The sequence below is a fragment of the Medicago sativa genome, chromosome 7 (genome assembly GCF_051527215.1).
Source record: "Medicago sativa cultivar Bolivia chromosome 7, Bolivia_mono, whole genome shotgun sequence".
Lineage (NCBI taxonomy): Eukaryota > Viridiplantae > Streptophyta > Magnoliopsida > Fabales > Fabaceae > Medicago > Medicago sativa.
The window spans coordinates 61,575,125-61,597,456 of NC_140755.1; the positions used below are offsets into that span (position 1 = coordinate 61,575,125).

Here is a 22,332-nt window from a genome sequence, read left to right on the forward strand (position 1 = left end):
GCAAAGCCTTTGATGGACAAAGTGAAACTAGCTTCCATATCATAATGTTGTTTCCACCTTGGCAGCCCCCATAACACACAAACTCAAACTCACGAGGTACCCATAACAAACTAGAAATCAACCGCAAAACAAAGGCACGCCAAACTTGGAAGAGAATAGTAATCACCAACAAAACACACTAGAAATCAACCCCTACTAACAACAACAAAATGAAATCAAAGATGGATAGACCACCACCACAACTGTCATCGGTGGAACCATGGAATCAACCACCACCACCACCTTTTGCACCCATGGTTCAACCCTCATCAACACCCTTTAACCTTTAAAACAAAACACCATATAAACACCCGGATCTGAAAACTAAACCACGCCTTTAACCACCTTTCAAATATTTCGAAACAGCGCCGCCGCGTCACACCAAACTAGATCTGACGCACCTGAACCACCACTAACAGAACCGACGCAACCTCCGAAATCAAACAACGACCACTGTACAAAAAGGAACCGTCGTCGAGAGGCACGTGAGGCGATGCGGATGGCTGAGCCATCTTCGCACCACCACCTACCCGTTCTACATCTTGGATTGTTGAGATGGGTAGGGCAGCGGGTGCTTTAGTAGTTAATACATCGAAGTAAGATCATCTACAATATAACTCTCCAACTGGTTGGATCTCTCAAACCCTAAAAACATAATATAAGTTGGTTCATAAACAAAAACAAATAAGCAAAACATGCATACAACTATAAATATTCCTCTTTAATTTACACTCGCTTTGATCAAAATTTACAAAATTATCCTTAATTTTATAAAGACTTCAAATAGTAAGAAATGATTTTTTATAATAAAAAATTGCACACTTGTTCATTTACACTTTAATACGTTTTTTTAATCTTCTATAATTAACATAGTTTTAATCTAATAAACTTATGGGCATCTATAAATTATAGATAGTAGATTTTGAAAATTTATGCAAGAGTACACTAATTTAGTTCTCAATGAAAAATTGTTCACGAAATTTAAAATTTGGAACTTTTTTTTGGAGGAAAATTTGGAACTTAGTGGCAGGATTGGAATACACGGGTTTATACATATTGTGAAAAGGTCTATTCTAGCCATTTCCTTTGGCTCTATGTAATTAGTCAATGTAACCGATGTGTATTACTGTAATTAGTCAATGTAACCGATGTGTATTACTTAGGGCTAAAAATGAGTCGAGTCGAGTCGAACTTGTCTGAGCTCGACTCGACTCGATAAGAATCGGTTCAGCTCGAAACTCGACTCGAAAATAAAACGAACCTTTTTTTTAGCTCGAGTTCGACTCGATAAAAGTTCACAAACGACTCGGTTCGACTCGTTAGGTTCAACTCATCTACTTGAGTGTCATAATTCAAAAATTGTAACTAATTTTTTACTAATATTTTCCTTAGTTACATAATTCACATAAAATGTGTGAGAACCACTTACGTATTGTAAGTTGGGAAACCAATAAAAGCTTAATTCCAATTTTAATGAGCATGGAAACTACCACCCCATTAATTGGATAAGGAACCAACACACTATTTTCTAAAACAGCGCTTACATAAGAGACTGAAAATACACACCTCCTTTTATATGTTAGTCATCTTCTGTAATGTTTAAAAAATTTCGATGTGGGACTAATTTCACATTAGTCTAAAGAGCTTAAATACAACGACAATATGCTTCAACTTTTAATGTGTACTTTCATTTTTGTTTTATTTTTTTTAAAAAGGAATACAAGGACACTAACGTTAAAATTGATAATATCATAAAAGAAATTCTCCATTTCCAAACTCATACACATATATACATGTAATCGACTCATCTCATGAACCAAACGAGTCGAACTATATATAGTTCAAGTTCAACTCATTTAGTTAACGAACTTAATTTTCAGCTCAAGTTCGGCTCATTTGGTTCATGAACCAAGTTCAACGAGTTAATTATCGAATCGAATTCCGAACTATTTTCGAGTTGTATCGGTTCATTGCCAGCCCTAGTTACTATTAGAATAGAATTTAGGCTTAAATATGCCAATCGACTTTGTAATTTGGTGTGTTTTTGTTTTCGTCCCTTATTTTTATTTTATTTTTCTAAAATAACTTCAGTAAGTTAATAACTTTTTGTTTTTCGTTCCTCCTGTCAAACTCTGTTAAAAAAACCTCTTGCTGGCTAACGGCATTTGACGTTGTGGGTGCTGACTAAGCGTGTTTAGTCAAGTCAGCACCCGCCACATCACATCTCGTTAGCCTGCAAGGCGTTTTTGCAACAGAGTTTGACGTGAAGGACAAAAAAAAAGTTATTAACTTACAAGTGTTGTTTTATAAAAAAAGATATAGGGACGAAAATCAAAAACACGCCAAATTACAGGGACGGTTTGCATATGTAAACCTAGAATTTACTAAAGTATTATTATTATGCAAAATAAATACATTACAATGACAACTAACTAAACTAGATCCCTTAAAAAAAAACTAACTAAACTAGAAACTAAGATGACAAAATACATCTTGCAACTTATCTAGCAATGATACTCTATATTTTAACAAGGTATAACTTCTCTCAATTACGTGATAAAAACCAACTCTTAAGTACTTATGATATGCCTTTTTGATCTTCTGATCTACAATCTGAAGTGCGTCTGATGTCTAATATGAAGTTCTTTTTTATTGAAGAATTTTGTTAATAAGATAGACATGGATCAGCTTCTGATCTCATATTTTCTCGGTCAATCTTGTTCTTTAAATTTGTAGTTCCCGTTAGATGCTTATGATCTCATTCTGAAGTGCTTCACATATTTCTAAAGTAATTATTTACACTTGGTGTTATAAAGATTCATGTTTATTGGAAACATGTGCATTTGTAATATCATGTTCTAAAAACACTTTAAAAACCGTTGTTTTTTATACTGATTCGAAAGCAATGGAAAACATCAGGATGAGACAAGACATCCCAACTAAGTTGGCACCCCAAGATCACCTCCATCCTCTGCCACCAAGCTCATAAAGTTTTATTAAAAAATGGGAAAACCGTACACGCGAAGAAACCAGACCTGAACCTTTATAAAGAAAACAGAAAAACAAAGTAATACCCGAGACCTAAGGAAAATGGTAATTAGAAAGCCCAACACGGTCTCTAAAAATATCCTGGCTAATAAAAGCGGGTAAAACATCCCACCAGAAACTACTCGTGACACCATGTCCATGATTAGCCAACTTATATGTACAACTGTTTCCTTCACGATAAATATGCGAAGAAAGGATCAATACACCAACGTTCATACAATTATGCCACTGATTGTGCAAAGCAAAAGGAACTAGAGAGAAGTTCTAAAAAACCCTCAGAGCACTTTGAGAATCCCCCTCGACCCAAAGATACTTCTGACGATGTCTGATTCCATATTCAAGAGCGAACACAAAGCCATAGAGCTCTGCTTCAAAGATTGTCCAAGCATCCAATTTACAATCTAGGAATGAGCCTCTATAATCACGAAAAATACCACCACACGCAGCTGACTCGCCAATAACATAACTATTTGTGTTTACCTTCACATAAGGCAATGTTGGCATTAACAATAACAACAAAATTTATTTGGTGAGGAGAAGCGATGAAAGCTTCAAGCATATGAGAATCAAAATCTATAGGTAAGCATTTCCCAAAAGATAAATTACTTGACAAAGCAATGGAAGAAAGGATTTTTTTTCTTTGGCTCCATGAAGAGAGAGAGTTTCTGAGCTGTAACGGATTGCCTTAGGCACCAACCAAATAGTGTGAACTATATGAATGATAACAATATAAAACATGTCACGAATTTGAGAGCTACAAATATGAGGCACCACCGAAAGCAAAGTAAGAATATAAGATCTATCAAAAGTGCACTGCATCTGAGCTTCCAACCAAGACCAAATGGCGACCGCAAAAGGACAGTGGAGGAAAGATGATTATAAGATTCAGCAAAGGCATAGCAAAGGATACATATGGAAACCACCACACAGCCATGTGCTCGAATATTATCATCAGTGGGGAGCTTCCCATGCATGGGGCGCCTTAAAAAAACTTGTTAGATCACAACACATATCATAATCATATTGATCTCTTTAGTTAATAAAGTTTGTTATCATTAAAATATAAACTTAAGAAGGATTTTGTGAATTTTCATAACAAGCTATTGTATAGAATTAAAAGAACTGAAGTAAGAGCGATTTCGATGAGAATAATGTCACCACCATTTCGGTGAGTTGTTGGGGAGAACAATTCTAACTGAAGTAAGAATTCTCCTATTGTCCCTCACATCGTCAAACTTACATGTACTCACCATCACTTCGCCATTTTCATCTCCACTCAAGTCTCATATCTCTCCAACCCCCCACCACCATACCTCGTCGCCGCCATTACCTTGCCATTACCATCTTAATATCTGAGAATATTGACGATGTTGAGAGAGAGAGAGAGAGAGAGAGAGCGCTTTGATGCTTCACATTCATATCTTTGGAACTGGTGGTGTGTAGAGAGTGAAATAGTAAAGAGTAGAGAGAGCTGTGCAATAGATCATAAAGAGATGTAGAGAGAGATGTTTGAGGTGAGAGGGAGTGGATGGCTTGGTTAGAATTTTATTTTAAACAAAATGACACATGGGTTGCCACATAGGGTGTATAATAGATGTATGAGGGAAAGTCCTTGTGAGCTTAGCTCAGTTGGTAGGGACAATGCATAATATATGCAAGGTCTGGGGTCAAACCCCAGCCACCACAAAAAAAGATGTATGAGGGAAAAAGGTGTACATGAACCAATGTTCTTTTATTTTACTTACAATAATCATATTAAAATAGTCATTGGATGTTTAGTGTTCTCTCTCTCTTCTTCATCCTCTCGCCAAAATATCACAGTCATATCTTTTCTTCTTAACATCTAAATTACATTGACGAGATGTAGTTGTGGTGGTGGTGGTGGTGTGCTTGGTTTCTCATCGCACCAACCACAAAGTGTAGGGGAGTCGATCGGTACTGGTGGCTACAGAGGATGTCGCCATCCATAGCTTCCTCATTCATTTCTCTAGTGTTTTTACATAACGTTTTCGTGTGCACTTCCTCATATTTCTACATGAGATATGGTGCGACCTCAAGCATTTGGGTTATACGGTTGGTCGTCGGTTTCCTCTTGCTTCAATTGTTTTAATATGTGGTTGGGTTCGATTGTTTTCGACCTATCCACTTTTTGGGTTTTTTCAAATCAATTGTCGTGGCTACGTCATTCTAGGTCGTGTGGTCATGTTCGTTGGTTTTGGCCAGTTTGGTTGTGGGTTCGAAGATTGGTATTGGTTTAGTTCTGTTAAGATCTTTTGTTGCCTCGAGTATGGGTGTTTGTTGCATGTTTTTCCCGGAATTCTCTGGTTATTTCCATTTCTATTAAGGTCTTCAGTTTTCCAATGCTAAGGTTTCGCATCAGTGTTGTTTGTATATCCATCACAGTCCTTGTGACTGACGGCAAACTTCTTTGATATCCTAGTCATTCGTTATGATTGAAATTGGACTGTTTGAGCTTGAAAAGGTTGGCATTGCTTATTTTAGTCAATGTAGGGAGTTGTTGGCTCTTAGACTACTTTTGTGTTGATGTTCGGTATACTCGACAGTCTACGGACCTCTGATTAGTAATTTAACTATATTGGATCCACTTGTGTGGTTTTTAACTGTTTGTACTGTGCATTTGGATTGACCTACACATTTGTGGACTTGTTGGGTTAGATTTTAAGTCCCTTTTTTTTTTTTTTTGTATTTTTTCCTTTTTTTTTTAATAATATATATGAGCATTTGACAAAGGATTTGAGTCTCCTTGAATGCCAAATTGGTTGACATGTCTTATATTCTCTTTGATTTCATTATAAAAAATACTAAAGTTTTTAGAGAATAATTAAAATGATAAAATAAACATGTATAATATTAACAATTCAAATTAACCACTGAACCGAAGAAAAATGCAAGAATAATCACATCATGGCAAGTAAACATTGCAAGAAAACTAAACACAATATTGCTAATATAAGTCTGGTGGGCTAAATTTGTGTTCCATGACACTTAGGTCATTTAAGTATTTTTTGTAATATTTAGGTCTTTCAAGTTATTTAGTTGAACTTTTTAAGCTCCGAATAACTTACATTTTTATGATTTAAAATTCTCCAAATTTTACGGTTAAATAACGTAAAGAACCTAATTGGTACAGAAAAAACTTAAATAACCAATTAGTTATAATTAAATAACTTAAATGACTTCTGGTGTAATTTAACTCATATACTAAACATTTTTTATACAAATATACTAAACATAAATATTACAATTTTGACCGTGAAATCAAAAAATAACACAACTGTAATAATAAGAATAACAATTTATAATAAAAATAAAGTATATTCACTACCAGAAAAAAATAAAGTATATTCAATAATATTTAAACCAATTTTTTTTTAATATCATTAATGCATTTTTACTTTTCAACATTCTCTTTTTTTTCAGTTGAATTTTTTCAAAGGTCTTTAATGTTTTTCCCTAGGCTCTCTAATATAGGTAATATAATACATTTTTACTACAATCTCTTTTTTTTTTCAGTTGAATTTTTTTCAAAGGTCATTAATGTTTTTCCTTAGGCTCTCTCATATTGGTAGTATATAATGAACATGCATATTAATCATGCTTCTCACGCAAAATACAATACAAGTTGAAATACATATTTTTTTTTTAGAGAAAGTTGAAATCTTATACGATGGCTTTTTCCATTTATCAATCATTTCTTTGCTTGATTTTGTGCATTGCCTTGGTTCTCCCTTCAGGTAACGAGAAAATTTCTATTGAGGTTCATTTTCAATATATAATTTACTATATGAAAATAGAAAATAATATGATTTCTTCTATATGTAATTTTGTCTAATGATTCGATCATTAAAAAAATAAGTTATTAGATGGGTATGAATCAACAACGTTTGTCATATGAATTTACAATTTTTATAAATTTGTTAAATCAAATGTTAGCAAGATCAAAGTTCAAAAATAATTTGTTCCGGTGATTATGTAATTCTTTTTTTTTTTAAGGATGATTATGTAATTCTTGCAATAGCCTAAAAATATAACAAAATTTGTTTTATTGACCAACTAGAATTAAAGATTTAACTTATTTTGCTGATTGCAGGCTTGGCAATAGGGTCACGTCCAGATTTCCAGTGCATAGCACCATGCACGAATGCATCAGATTGCCGTCAGCTTTGTAAAACCAAGGGCTATGCATTAAGTGGTGAATGTATTTTTAAAGGACCTCTAAATCAGTGTTGTTGTGCTCCTAATCCCCCTAAATTATGGTAGAGTTTCGAGTTTGAAAGAATATTGTGTAAATCATTGACATTTGTTGATGATTTTATTAAAATAATACGCAAAAATAAAATTAGAAAATAATCAGTATGTTGGATGTATTGATTCTTTGCATCAAAATAAATGAATTTGTTAAATTTCTTCACATTGTTAATCCTTTTTTTGCCCTTGATTCCAATAAATGTTGGGAGTTGATACTGTTAAATGGATGTTTTAGTCGCTTTCGCTATTGGTATCAAAATATTTATTTTATCGTATCTATAAGGTTTTAGTTAATGAACCGTTCATTACTACGATTGTTAAAATGTGTTGTAGTTAGTAGATGGTTATTAGTTTGACAGATTATGTGAAAGAGATTAAACAAGCGAACTATATCCATACTCGAAAAGAATTAGGGTGACGGACTTTAAAAAATAAATGAATAAAAGTGAAAGAATTGTTCACAAAAATAATAAAGAAAATAAAAGCATAAAATAAAAGTATAAAATGAAATGTATTTACTAAATATATTTAATGAATTTTTAACAATAAAAAAATTAATGTGGAATTGACGCAAGTCCCGGATAACGACTCCATCTGATGTGTCACTTTTGCAAGAGGTATCAAATTATTTCTTTTAACGTGTCTACATGGACTTGGTTAATGAATCGTTAAGTTACTTAGATTGTTAAAAGTTGTGATAGTAAGTAGATGGTTGATACTACTTGATAGTTGCATTGATTATGAGAGACGTGAAACAAACAATAAACAAGTTGTGTTGGAATTAAGTTTCACAAGTTGAACCCTAATATCTTTCCTTGATCAACTATAAACCCCTCTTATTTCAATTCTGCCTTCATCTATTGCCTTTCAAAAATCTCGATGTCTCGAAGATAATGCAAGATCAACTCTAATCTCGAAGCTTTGATGTCTCGTTTCGAATAGTGTGTATGGTTGTAAACTTAACTCAGTGTCTCTCAACTTATGTGTGATTATCTAAGTTTGAGAGTGGATGATTTATAATAAAGAAAATTGATCTTTCTCTTGAAACTAAGAGGTGGCCGTCAGGCCTATTTTTGGACATGATCTCAGAAAATTTTAATTTGGAGCATTTTGAAAATTTTATGATTTTCAAAAACTGTTGAAATTATGTTTTTACACTATGAGTACTGTTAGAGTGAGGAGATCTATTGTTTGTATTGATCGACTTCAAAAAAAATTATTGATTTGCCATGTCGATTGTATTTTAATGACCGAAGCACAGATTGATAAAACTATGAGTTCAGGGAGCCTTTATTTAGGTTTACTAAGCTTGAAGTTTGGGTAAACAATTTTACTTAGCATTTTAAACTACTTTGAGAAAATGCCCCAAAATGAACAATGTTTTAGAAAATGTCTCCGTGGAAAATAAATTTTTGTGATTTATTTTGTTAACATAAAACTTATGAAAGCTTCAAAGTATTTGGAGAAGTTTTTTCGATAGTGATCTGTCCGGTGAAGATCAGAGAAATGTAGTGGTGTTTCTCTAGAAATTGTGGTTGTTGTCGCGGTGGTGCGCAGAGCTCTGATGTGGACGAGTGCAAGTGTCCTCGGAGGAGGAGAATGGTGTTTACGGGAACGTTAACACTGCAACGCTCAAGTCAGTATGCGAAAATGGGTGAATCAGATCGTACCTTGGGCGTTGAGTCACGCTTATATAGCCAGGGAGGTTGATAACTGCCTCTGGGTTTTGCGTTGTGGATAACAGAAGTTGTTAGAGATGGCTTTGACGACTATGATTTGACCTGGGCGCGCTCCTTTACGATAATGCGCACAGAGCTTCTCGTGCACCTTCATGGTGCTCTTATCTAATGTTGTAGGTCTTACCTTTGTTGGATTGTTCCCGTTAGACTTTTAGCCGATGCGCAAAAAATAGAAAACTGATTCAATCAGAATTTTAGTAATAACGTAATCGTTTCAGAAAATATTTTAAAGATTTTATTATTTTAAAAATATCTTCAAGAACAAAATGTTTTTAAAAAGTTTTATTTGGTTAAGGGTTAGAAAACATTTTGTACAGACAAACTTTTGGGTGTCAATCTATTGATTGGTTTTGAACCCTCAATCGTTTGGACTTTCTCGATTTTTCGTGGGAAGGGAAAATGAGTTAAACCCTTATTTGGATCCGGGGGTCGGTTACTATTAGGCAAGGTGTTAGGCACCCGCATCGTCCACGGTACTCCGTGGGAACCTCTTTCTAACTTTATTTTTATTTGGAAATTTGTTGCTTAAAGTATAAGTGAAAGAATGGAGGGAGAAGAAGTATGAGCTTTTGTTATTTTTATTTGATCGATTTGGAAGGAATAAACCCTTGCCTACGTACCCTTAAAAGGGATCAAAACCGCCGTAGTTCTCTCTCAAAAATATTTGTGTGGGTTAGGTTGATTTTAATTATTTTTGAAAATGATTTTTAGAAGGGGATTGAGGAGCCTCAAGGCTCTAGAAATAAAATAGAAGTGAGGTTGTTTCATTTTATTTAAGAAATTTGGTCTAAGTTTAATTAAGATTCATTTAGGAATTTGATTAAGAAAATAAGAAGGGAAAACAACTTGGATTTGGATCCAAGGTTTATTAAGAAAATAATTTGACTTTTGCTTATTTGATTTTTTTGAGATGAAAATGATTTTTCTAACTAACGGAAAGCTAGCGTAATAACGTGAAACATAAAGCGAACGTAAAGCGGTAAATAAAGTGATAGTGTCGGTGCAAGTGTCGGTGCTTGTGTTACCTACATTATTACAAAAATTCCTAGATACATTCTATGGCCTCTTTGCCAAGCTACAAACCAATGGTAAAAAATATACATCCATTTCCTAGTTATACACACTAAATGTCATGGAATTTAAATAATTTGCAATAAGAAAAGAAAATGCATGAGATTATACTAAAGATGATGCAAAACAAAATATACCAAAATGTTAAATCATGAATCAAAGAGGTTTTTTAAAAAGAAACATCACATACGGAAATAGTTACCAAGTAAAATGCATGACATTAGATATAAAAATAATGCATGAAATGCAAGTTTTGAAAACAAACATTAAAGCAAAAATTAACTACAAGATGCATGTTATGAGGATTAAGGTATTTTTTAAAAAAATGCATGACACATAGTAAAAAAAAATTATGAGATTAAGAGACATAGGCTTAAATTTTAAAAGAAGGACTAGAATGCAAATAAGGCAAAAGAAGGGATCAAAATGGAAATAAAGCAAATTGGCTCAGTCTGGATTAATTTGGGTCGTCTGATGAATCAGAGGCTCCAAATTAGATAACCAGCAAATTCATCATAGCCATTGGATCAAAGATCCAAGGGTTTCTAAAAAACAGATAAAATAAACACTAAAACAAGGAACAAAATGACAGTAAAGCAGGGACCGTCAGATCCATGATCTGACGATTTAAAATAAAAACACATGGTGAACTACATAAGGGATGCTAGTGCAGCATTCTAAAGAGAGACTCACAGTAGCCATCAGATCTTAGATGTCTCCAGATCTGATGGTTACAAACACACAGGAGCATATTAAGCCATGGACGCGCACACACACAAATAAAGAGGGGTTTATATAAGCTGAAACAGCAAAAAACAAACACTAATCAAAACACTTCTCTCTCTAAGTTTAACTTAGAGAGAGAAGCTCTCCCTCAACACTCAAAGACAGACCACCGGAGAAGAAAGAGTTGCAGTTGCCGGAAATCCTCCGACGCGGTGGTCCGCCGTAGCGCCGCCGTGTCGGAGCTTCAACCTTATTTTTTTATTATCTTTTTTACCGGATTACTCAACTCTTTCTTCTCTTTTCGATTTTAAAAACGGAATTTCAAAACAAGCTCTCAACACTCCTAGATCTAGCTTCAAATAAACAAGGAAAAGATGAACATATACCTTCACTGCTTGAACCGGTTCCGATTTGACCTCTGTTAGCAGTTCCTTAGTGCAGTTCCTCCTTCCTCCTTCAATCTGGCTTCGACCTGGTGAGAACGGCACTTGCAAGCTATGGTTGTTGTTGTGGCTGTGTTGAATTAAACTCAGTTTGCTTCAATCTTCAGATCGGTTTGCCTCTGTTTGAAAACGGTTTGTAGCTTTGTTAAATCATACAGTGTTGTTGCGAGATTCGAGCTTCTTGTTACTAATTTCGGTTTCCTTCTTCTTTGCTTTGAAAACGGATCTGAACCGATGACAGTTTGCTGTTGTTATTCAAATTCATGGATGGTTTTGATCTCGGTTGTATAAAGCAGATTCGAAACAAATTTGTTGTTGTGTTCTTGGATTTCGAAATTGCTATTGAATTTTGTGGTTAAATGTGATTCTGGGGATATTTGTTGATGAGATTCATGATGAATTTTGGAAATTGTTCTGGAGTTTTCTTATGTTCGTCAAATTCATGATGAACTTCATGAGTTTTTCGGTTTTGATATGATAAAGAGAAGAGAGAGAAAGAATTAGGGTTTGTGTGTATTGATTGGAGGCTGCCGCTAATGGTCAGTGTGTACAGTCCCCTCTGAATGCCAATGATTGCTGCTTTTATAGTGACACATTAGGTCTAACTTTGCAGATGAAAAAATGACGATAATACCCTCACAAGGGATCACATGGTAATGGACAGCTAGACACTAGACTTGGACCCAAAGAAAAGGATAAAAAACAGAATTTAATATTTAAATAAAAAAAATAAGTAAATACGAAAATTAAAAGATAAAAGGCTAAAATAAAATGAAATAAAATCTAAAAGGAATAAAAAGATTAAGAAAATACTAATTAATAAAGAAAATAAAAACAAGATAATAAAACATTTAAAATTGTCCATTCAGAACAAAAAATGAGGTATTTTAAAATACCTCTCTGCCGAAATTCCGTCTGAAATGACGAAATTACTCTGCGTTTAAAATACGAATAAAAAAACTTAAAACGGATAAAAGTGGTCAAAATTTGGGGTATGACAGATGCCCCTATTTAAGTTTCTTCGTCACGAAGATTTAAAAGAATACTTTTTAAATCGATGGGTCGAAGAGACTTAAATACTAAGTACACCGAATTTTGACCAGTTGAAAAGCTGAGAATGCAATGAATATAATGATATGAATGCAAACGATGCAAGTATGAATGCAAAGACGACAAAAATAAACTGACTGGGGAACAAAACTGATAAGTATCTCTGGGGAGGAAAGACTGACTATTACCTTTAAATTGGTAAAGACGACATCACAAGAAAGATAAACACATGTCTATTACCTTTAGAATTGGTAAAGACGACATTACGAGAAAGATAACCACATGTCTATTACCTTTAGAATTGGTAAAGACGACAATACAAGAAAGATAAACACATGTCTATTACCTTTAGAATTGGTAAAGTCTACTATACAAGAAAGATAAACACATGTATATTACCTTTAGAATTGGTAAAGACGACATTACGAGAAATGAAACTTGTCTATTACCTTTAGAATTGATAAAGACGAAAATAGGAAACAAGACTGAGCAGACACTGGGGATAACACCTGAGAAGATAGAAATTGAGTGACATCTCGTCATCCGGTATACGGGGATATGACACTGTTGACATTCCGTATTCCGACAAACCGGGGAATAAAAATCTTGACATTCCGTCTTCCGACCAAGCGGGGAATGAAACACTTGATATTCCATAATCCGAGAAACCGGGGAGTAAAAAACTTGACATTCCGTCTTCCGACCAAGCGGGGAATGAAACACTTGATATTCCGTATTCCGACAAACCGGGGAACAACAATCTTATCATTCCGTCTTCCGACCAAGCGGGGGAATGAAACACTTAATATTCCGTAATCCGACAAACCGGGGAATAAAAATCTTGACATTCCGTCTTCCGACCAAGCGGGGAATGAAACACTTGATATTCCGTAATCCGACAAACCGGGGAATAATAACATTGACATTCCGTCTTCCGACCAAGTGGGGAATGAAACACTTGATGATAAAGATTGAGTGACATCTCGTTATCTGACAAAACAGGAAACGACACTTCTGACAAGAAAAAGATTGGGTGACATCTCATTATCTGACAAATCAGGGGATGACACTTCTGACAAGAAAAAGATTGGGTGACATCTCGTTATCTGACAAATCAGGGGATGACACCTTTGTGAGATACGATTGAAATAGGACACAAGGTGGTCAATGCAATCATGTATGAATGATATTTGTATGCAAGTTATATATGCATGAATCTTTATATGCATGAATATGTATATGAATGAATGTCTGAACATATGAAAGCACAACTTGTACGACTCTTAATAACGAGCGAAACTGATAAGACTGGACAAGTAAGATGGAGGTGGACCGACATCGCAATACAAACACTCAGCAATCTTCATTGGGGATAACCATATTGAGTCAAACACTTGTCGGGTAAATCCATTCAGACAAACCACTGATGGGGTAAAGCCCTGTAATCAAACCATTGGTGGGGTAAATCCCTCTAGATAAACCACTTGAAGAGGTAAAGCCTAATAATCAAACCACTTGAAGGGGGAAGAAGCCCATTTATCAAACCACAAGCAAAAGACGTCATTAATCAAACCACAGACAGAAGTCGCCATTCATTAAACCATAGGCAGAAGTCGCCATTAACCAAACCATAGGCAGAAGTCGCCATTCATCAAACCATAGGCAAAAGTCGCCATTTATAAGCCAACACCAAGTGCATTCTTTCCATTTGACCCACTTGAACTGTGATGCCTCTGTCTTTATTTTTCATTTCTCATTTTCTGTATACTACTTTTTTTTGTATACTTTTTTTTTATCCCTAATTTTTGCCTGGACCGCCCTTTCGGGTTTTCAATCCACCGGGATGCTCATTTTTACCTAAGCCGCCCTTTCGGGTTTTCAACTTAGCGAGCTTTTCTTTGTATATTTTTCTTTTTCTTTTCTTTTCTTTTTTTTTTTGACAGAGGTCATCTCACAGCACTTGGTCACACCTACCTTCCAGAGTTTAACTGTCATTGAGACGAATGTTGATGTATGTTTCTCCTACTCATAAGCTCAAAGAAGATATACCTGTTGTTTATGCATTTCAGAAGACATGAAAAAAAAGTTTAAAATTTTAAAAAATTTTTGCTTTAAGTATTCACATCAAAAATAGAAGAAAATTATGCAAACAGAATAAATGAGAATTTCAAATAAATGGGCACAGGGTCAAATTAATGTAAATAGAGTGGTGACCTGCCAAAGGCGTGGCTCCACAGATTTTAAAAGTTTGGAAAATGGTGATTATATGGGAAAGGTACATTGAACACATTAACCGCTATGCTCTCTAAAAACTTTGAATTCCACCGTTCCAAGTCTTTGATTTGCAGATGCTTCATATCAGAGCTCATTTAACAGCTAAAATGCCCCAGATGAATCATATCTGAATTGATGTAGTTACCTTGCCATGAGTTGGCGGTCTTTTGACGGCTGAAATGCCCCAAGTGAGTCATGTCCGACCAGATGCAGTTACTTTGTCATAATCCTTAACTTTTGCATAGGTCGCCCTTGCGGGTTTCAACCTATCAGGATAAACATTCATATTTTTATTTATGATATTTTTTTTGCATGTCTCTAATTTTTGCATGGACCGCCCTTTCGGGTTTTTAGTCCATCGAGACGCTCTTTTTGCCTAAGCCGTCTTTTCAGGTTTGCGACTTATCGAGCTTTTTTATTTTAACATGTCTCTAATTTTTGCATGGACCGCCCTTTCAGGTTTTCAGCCCATCGAGACGCTTTTTTTTTTTACAAAGTATTTCTTGAATGCATCGGTATTCACAGCACATACAAGTTTGTCACCATTCTTTGTAATTAGGCATTCCTTTTGCCCCTGGAATCAGGTAACATTTTTGAGCACAAAAACCACTTTCTTGGCATTCACAGGGGACGAGCCTTCTTTGTCGAATACTTTCTTTTTCCTTTTGATATAACTGTCCACGACATACGGCATTAACACTTCTAAATTCAAACAAGCTTAGCTTTCATTGGAACTTCTGTTGATGGGACTCTGACCTCTATGTGAGGCACTGCCTTTAAATTGTATACTAAGGGATGGTGGGGGGGTTGCCCCTGTTAAAGTGTGCACTTGAAGTACAAAATCCCTGCAGGCAGATGGAAGCATCTCGTGCCAGTCTTTGTGTATGAAAGTCATCTTTAGGACGATATTTCTTGATATTTGCAGCTTCGACGGCCAAGATGCCCCAGTAGGCGAGAAATCTCATTGGAAACTTCTTCATCGTCCTCTTCTTCGGCCTCGGATACAAGGAACTCGAAGTCGAGAGAGAGTACAGGGTTTAAGTGTTCAACGGGTTTATTAATGCATGATTTGATTATTGATATAAACATTATGATTATGCAAATATGTGGAAATGATTAAAGAAAAAGAAATTTTTTGGTTTTTTTTGTGTTACCATTTTTCCAGAAAAAGGACAAAATAAAAACAAAGTCGGGATCAAAGCGACTTTTTAATTAATGATGAAAATACATAAATCAAAAAGCCCTAAACAAGTTCACTTCCATCTCGGGTGGGACGAAAGGATTTTTTTTGAAAAACATAAAGCAACAAACAAACATATTAATTAAACAGATGAGTAGTAGAAATAAACATCAACAAAGATCCAATTGCGGCTAAACATTCCATGTATCAACATTAAACACCCAGATCCGATAGCGGATTAACTTGCATGTCAGAATCCAAACTTAGAAAGGCAGGAGATCGGCTTCAAATAAATCTTGGACTGCATTCTTGAAAGCGTAACAGTGCTCAATGTCATGACCTAGTGCCCCTTGATGGAAGACACATGAGAGATCGACTCTAAACCGTGCTGGCAATTTTTTAGGCATTGGAGGAGGTGGTTTAGTTTGGATGAGGTTCCTCCTAAGCAAATCAGGAAACAACTCCTCATATTTCATTGGAATCGGTTCAAATTTAGTTCTTGGAGACTGTTTTCGAGGTTGTTGCTGTTACTGCTGGGACTGGGGTTGATAACCCGAACTCTGAACATCATTTATGCTAGGCATAACAGCGGCTACAGGGTGATAAGCCAGATACTGTTGTTGAGGCTGACTTTCTACCATACTCATTTCCTGGTTTTCCTCCTCTGAACTATCAGTGGGAACACTTTCTTTGACCAAGCGTCCTTCTCGAACCCCTTCTTCGAGACGCATCCCCATAATCATCGTCTTTGCAAAGTTGGTGGGAGCACTTCCAACCATTTTCTGATAATAAAACTGATCCAAAGTCCTCAAGAAAATCCCAGTCAATTCTTTCTCTTCCAAAGGTGGACGGACCTGATCGGCAAAATCTCTCCATCGCTGGGCATATGCTTTGAAAGATTCATTATCATTCTGGGTCATGGCATACAGATCTTCTCTTTCAAGGGCCAAATACAAGTTGTAGTTGTATCTTTGGACGAAAGCATTGCCCAAATCTTTGAAAGTTTTGACATCAACACGGCTTAGGCCCGTGTACCACTTCAAAGCGGCACCAGTCAGACTATATTGAAAGCAGTAGATAAGAAGCTTATCATTGTCGATTTGAGGGGACATCTTTCTGGCGTACATCGTCAAATGGTCCTAAGGGCATGTATTCCCTTTGTACTTCTCAAAATCAGGGACCTTGAATTTGGGTGGTATCACGACATTTGGTACCAAGCAGAGATCATAAGCACTTTCCCCGAACAATTCTTCCCCACGGAGAGCTTTCAATTCCAACCGCATTTTGTCAAACTTTTCTCTCAGTTCTTCTACCTGGTTGTATGCAACCACACTTCCTGAATGATAGATGGGTTTATGGCCCTGCTGAGTGGTATGAATCAAAGGAGCTGAGTAGTTCATAGCAGCTTGAGGGAACGAAGGGCCCGACTGAGGGATAGGCGTTGTCTGTTGCACAAAAGGAGCTTGAACCTTAGAGACACCAGGACGAAATACTTCACTAGAACTTAAAGGTGTACTCCAGAGATAACCTTCCAGCATAGCATGTTGAGGAGTACTAGCAAACACTGTTGAAATCGGGGTAGTGGAAGCAACCGTCTGAGCTTGAGTGCTACAAATAGGAAGGGACAATGGCTGACTCTGTGCGACCGACATCAAAGATACTAAGTTCCTCAAAATCTCATTCTCGGCCCGGAGGGTTGTCACCTCTTCACGAAGCTTGTGGTTTTCTTGTTCAAGATGATCCATTCTGATTTGCTCGAGTGTTGTAGATTCGAGTAGACTGGTGGATTGACCTTTTGTAGACAGAAACAAGATATGAGACACGAACTAGAAACTATGAATGCAAAATGATGCATGATATGCTTATGTAAAAATATACAATCTTTTTTGTTATCGAAGGATTTTGTCAAGGCGAGTTGTAAAAATCGCAAAGGAACATGGCTTCATTTGAAAATTGTAAGGATATTGCAATAGGTTTCCATTTCAAAAGGTAGGAACGAACCCAAGGAAGATGTTCTTAACAAAAGCAAAAGCTTAGTTGAGATTTTTGAAATTGTATTTCTTGGTATCCATTCTTACAAGGTCCATTCCTTTGATGTTTACAAAAAACTTGACTAAGTCCTTCAACATTTTTAATGGATGAAAAAAAAAGGTTTATGGATGAATGCATGTATGTATGGTTATGCTAGAATACATAGAATACATGGGGGCTAGATTCATAATGTTGGAGTTGAAGGTAACGCCATTTGGTAAGGACTATGGTTTCCAATTGCACTTGTAACAAGGGTTCTACCAAGTTCCCAACTTACAACTACCCTTATGAATATCTCGGTGCGTAGGATTAACTCCTAGACCAATAATTCGTAAGGAAGTCTAGTTTGAGTGTAGTATCGCGTGACGACCAAAGTCAAGACTACTCTTGGTTTAGTCTCTGCACTATGTCCTAATAAAAGGCCAAGATGGGTTAAGGGTGATCTAAAGGTCCTCAACGCTTGATGGATTTCAAAAATAATAACGCCAATCACGACTACTCATGGTGACGTATATGTACTCTTGAACCCACGTTGAGTGGAGTTATATCACATGCACACATAGGCAGGTCCTGGTATGGCACTATGACCGTACTCCGTCCTATCATAGGTTTCACTCAAGTCCGGGAGTATGACTTTTATTTTTCTCACCCCTCACGTAACAAGGTAAAATATATACAAAATAGTAAAGCAAAGATAAAGGAAGAAAGGTGGGCTTAACCCGCATAGCATCCCCAGTGAAGTCGCCAATTTTGTAGACCATGATTTTCGGGTGTCAATCCATTGATTGGTTTTGAACCCTCAATCGTTTGGACTTTCTCGATTTTTTGTGGGAAGGGAAAATGAGTTAAACCCTTATTTGGATCTGGGGGTCGGTTACTATTAGGGAAGGTGTTAGGCACCCGCATCGTCCACGGTACTCCGTGGGAACCTCTTTCTAACTTTATTTTTATTTGGAAATTTGTTGCTTAAAGTATAAGTGAAAGAATGGAGGGAGAAGAAGTATGAACTTTTGTTATTTTTATTTGATCGATTTGGAAGGACTAAACCCTTGCCTACGTACCCTTAAAAGGGATCAAAACCGCCGTAGTTCTCTCTCAAAAATATTTTTGTGGGTTAGGTTGATTTTAATTATTTTTGAAAATGATTTTTAGAAGGGGATTGAGGGGCCTCAAGGCTCTAGAAGTAAAATAGAAGTGAGGTTGTTTCATTTTATTTAAGAAATTTGGTCTAAGTTTAATTAAGATTCATTTAGGAATTTGATTAAGAAAATAAGAAGGGAAAACAACTTGGATTTGGATCCAAGGTTTATTAAGAAAATAATTTGACTTTTGCTTATTTGATTTTTTTGAGATGAAAATGATTTTGATAACTAACGGAAAGCTAGCGTAATAACGTGAAACATAAAGCGAGCGTAAAGCGGTAAATAAAGTGATAGTGTCGGTGCAAGTGTCGGTGCTTGTGTTACCTACATTATTACAAAAATTCCTAGATACATTCTATGGCCTCTTTGCCAAGCTACAAACCAATGGTAAAAAATATACATCCATTTCCTAGTTATACACACTAAATGTCATGGAATTTAAATAATTTGCAATAAGAAAAGAAAATGCATGAGATTATACTAAAGATGATGCAAAACAAAATATACCAAAATGTTAAATCATGAATCAAAGAGGTTTTTTAAAAAGAAACATCACATACGGAAATAGTTACCAAGTAAAATGCATGACATTAGATATAAAAATAATGCATGAAATGCAAGTTTTGAAAACAAACATTAAAGCAAAAATTAACTACAAGATGCATGTTATGAGGATTAAGGTATTTTTTAAAAAAATGCATGACACATAGTAAAAAAAAATTATGAGTTTAAGAGACATAGGCTTAAATTTTAAAAGAAGGACTAGAATGCAAATAAGGCAAAAGAAGGGATCAAAATGGAAATAAAGCAAATTGGCTCAGCATGGATTAATTTGGGTCGTCTGATGAATCAGAGGGTCCAAATTAGATAACCAGCAAATTCATCATAGCCATTGGATCAAAGATCCAAGGGTTTCTAAAAAACAGATAAAATAAACACTAAAACAAGGAACAAAATGACAGTAAAGCAGGGACCGTCAGATCCATGATCTGACGATTTAAAATAAAAACACATGGGAACTACATAAGGGATGCTAGCGCAGCATTCTAAAGAGAGACTCACAGTAGCCATCAGATCTTAGATGTCTCCAGATCTGATGGTTACAAACACACAGGAGCATATTAAGCCATGGACGCGCGCGCACACAAATAAGGAGGGGTTTATATAAGCTGAAACAGCAAAAAACAAACACTAATCAATACACTTCTCTCTCTAAGTTTAACTTAGAGAGAGAAGCTCTCCCTCAACACTCAAAGACAGACCGCCGGAGAAGAAAGAGTTGCGGTTGCCGGAAATCCTCCGACGCGGTGGTCCGCCGTAGCGCCGCCGTGTCGGAGCTTCAACCTTATTTTTTTATTATTTTTTTACCGAATTACTCAACTCTTTCTTCTCTTTTCGATTTTAAAAACGGAATTTCAAAACAAGCTCTCAACACTCCTAGATCTAGCTTCAAATAAACAAGGAAAAGATGAACATATACCTTCACTGCTTGAACCGGTTCCGATTTGACCTCTGTTAGTAGTTCCTTGGTGCAGTTCCTCCTTCCTCCTTCAATCTGGCTTCGACCTGGTGAGAACGGCACTTGCAAGCTACGGTTGTTGTTGTGGCTGTGTTGAATTAAACTCAGTTTGCTTCAATCTTCAGATCGGTTTGCCTCTGTTTGAAAACGGTTTGTAGCTTTGTTAAATCATACAGTGTTGTTGCGAGATTCGAGCTTCTTGTTACTAATTTCGGTTTCCTTCTTCTTTGCTTTGAAAACGGATCTGAATCGATGACAGTTTGCTGTTGTTATTCAAATTCATGGATGGTTTTGATCTCGGTTGTATAAAGCAGATTCGAAACAAATTTGTTGTGTTCTTGGATTTCGAAATTGCTATTGAATTTTGTGGTTAAATGTGATTCTGGGGATATTTGTTGATGAGATTCATGATGAACTTTGGAAAGTGTTCTGGAGTTTTCTTATGTTCGTCAAATTCATGATGAACTTCATGAGTTTTTCGGTTTTTATCTGATAAAGAGAAGAGAGAGAGAGAAAGAATTAGGGTTTGTGTGTATTGATTGGAGGCTGCCGCTAATGGTCAGTGTGTACAGTCCCCTCTGAATGCCAATGATTGCTGCTTTTATAGTTACACATTAGGTCTAACTCTGCAGATGAAAAAATGACGATAATACCCTCACAAGGGATCACATGGTAATGGACAGCTAGACACTAGACTTGGACCCAAAGAAAAGGATAAAAAATAGAATTTAATATTTAAATAAAAAAAATAAGTAAATACGAAAATTAAAAGATAAAAGGCTAAAATAAAATGAAATAAAATCTAAAAGGAATAAAAAGATTAAGAAAATGCTAATTAATAAAGAAAATAAAACAAGATAATAAAACATTTAAAATTGTCCATTCGGAACCAAAAATGAGGTATTTTAAAATACCTCTCTGCCGAAATTCCGTCTGAAACGACGAAATTACTCGGCATTTAAAATACGAATAAAAAAACTTAAAACGGATAAAAGTGGTCAAAATTTGGGGTATGACAATGATGAAAAGGAATTTCTTTACAGTTACTTTGTAGACTATAATGGTCCTTTGAAGACTTAAAATATTCAAAAAGATTTTAAAACAAAAGTTGTTTTGGAAAATATTTCATCTATGTTTTGAAAGTTTACAAGGGTGGTTGATAGTTGGAAAGATTATGAGCAAGGCCGTATCTAAAACAGGGGTGAGGAGGACGACCGTCCAAAGACTCAAAAAATAAGTTTAACATTTGGGCCCTCAAAATATTAATAATTAGGGGTCCGTAAGTAAATATATATATATATATATATATATATAGTTAAAGGCATAGATCTTTGTTATCCCATTTAGATTGGTCGTGTTATCTTACTAAAGGGAGTTCAATTCCCTAATTTGCAACAACAACAAGAAAATTGTATTTTTGACAATGAATACTTCCAATTGACACAAGTAAATGACGTTAATGCCCCTGGCGGTAGTTAACTACTGTTGGAAGATCCGTCAGCAGTTAACTGCCGCTGGGACTCAGCTGTTGTTAACTGTCGTTGCTTTTTTCCCCCCAAAACCAGAAAACCCCTACCTCCCATATTCACTCATCACCTTACCTCACCATTACCATACCTAAAAAAATCCCATTTCAAAATTTTTTGTGTCAAAATCTTGCTTCCAAATCATTGCTGATCGATTGCTAGGACGTTTCTACACACAATATGCATCAAAGAACAAGTATTACAACGTTAAAATCCATTACATTTCATTGATTTTTCTGTTTTTTTTTGTATTGTCACAAGATTTAGCGGCAGTT

The 22,332-nt window shown here is 35.7% G+C and overlaps 1 protein-coding gene across 1 annotated transcript; it reads right to left on the bottom strand.

The window, feature by feature from the left end:
* Positions 1-16,978: 16,978 nt before the first annotated feature.
* LOC146907410 (uncharacterized) lies at positions 16,979-17,584 on the bottom strand. Its single transcript, XM_085729097.1, has one exon. The coding sequence runs from the start codon at positions 17,582-17,584 to the stop codon at positions 16,979-16,981; it is 606 nt and encodes a 201-aa protein (XP_085585223.1).
* Between the last annotated feature and the right edge of the window lie 4,748 nt (positions 17,585-22,332).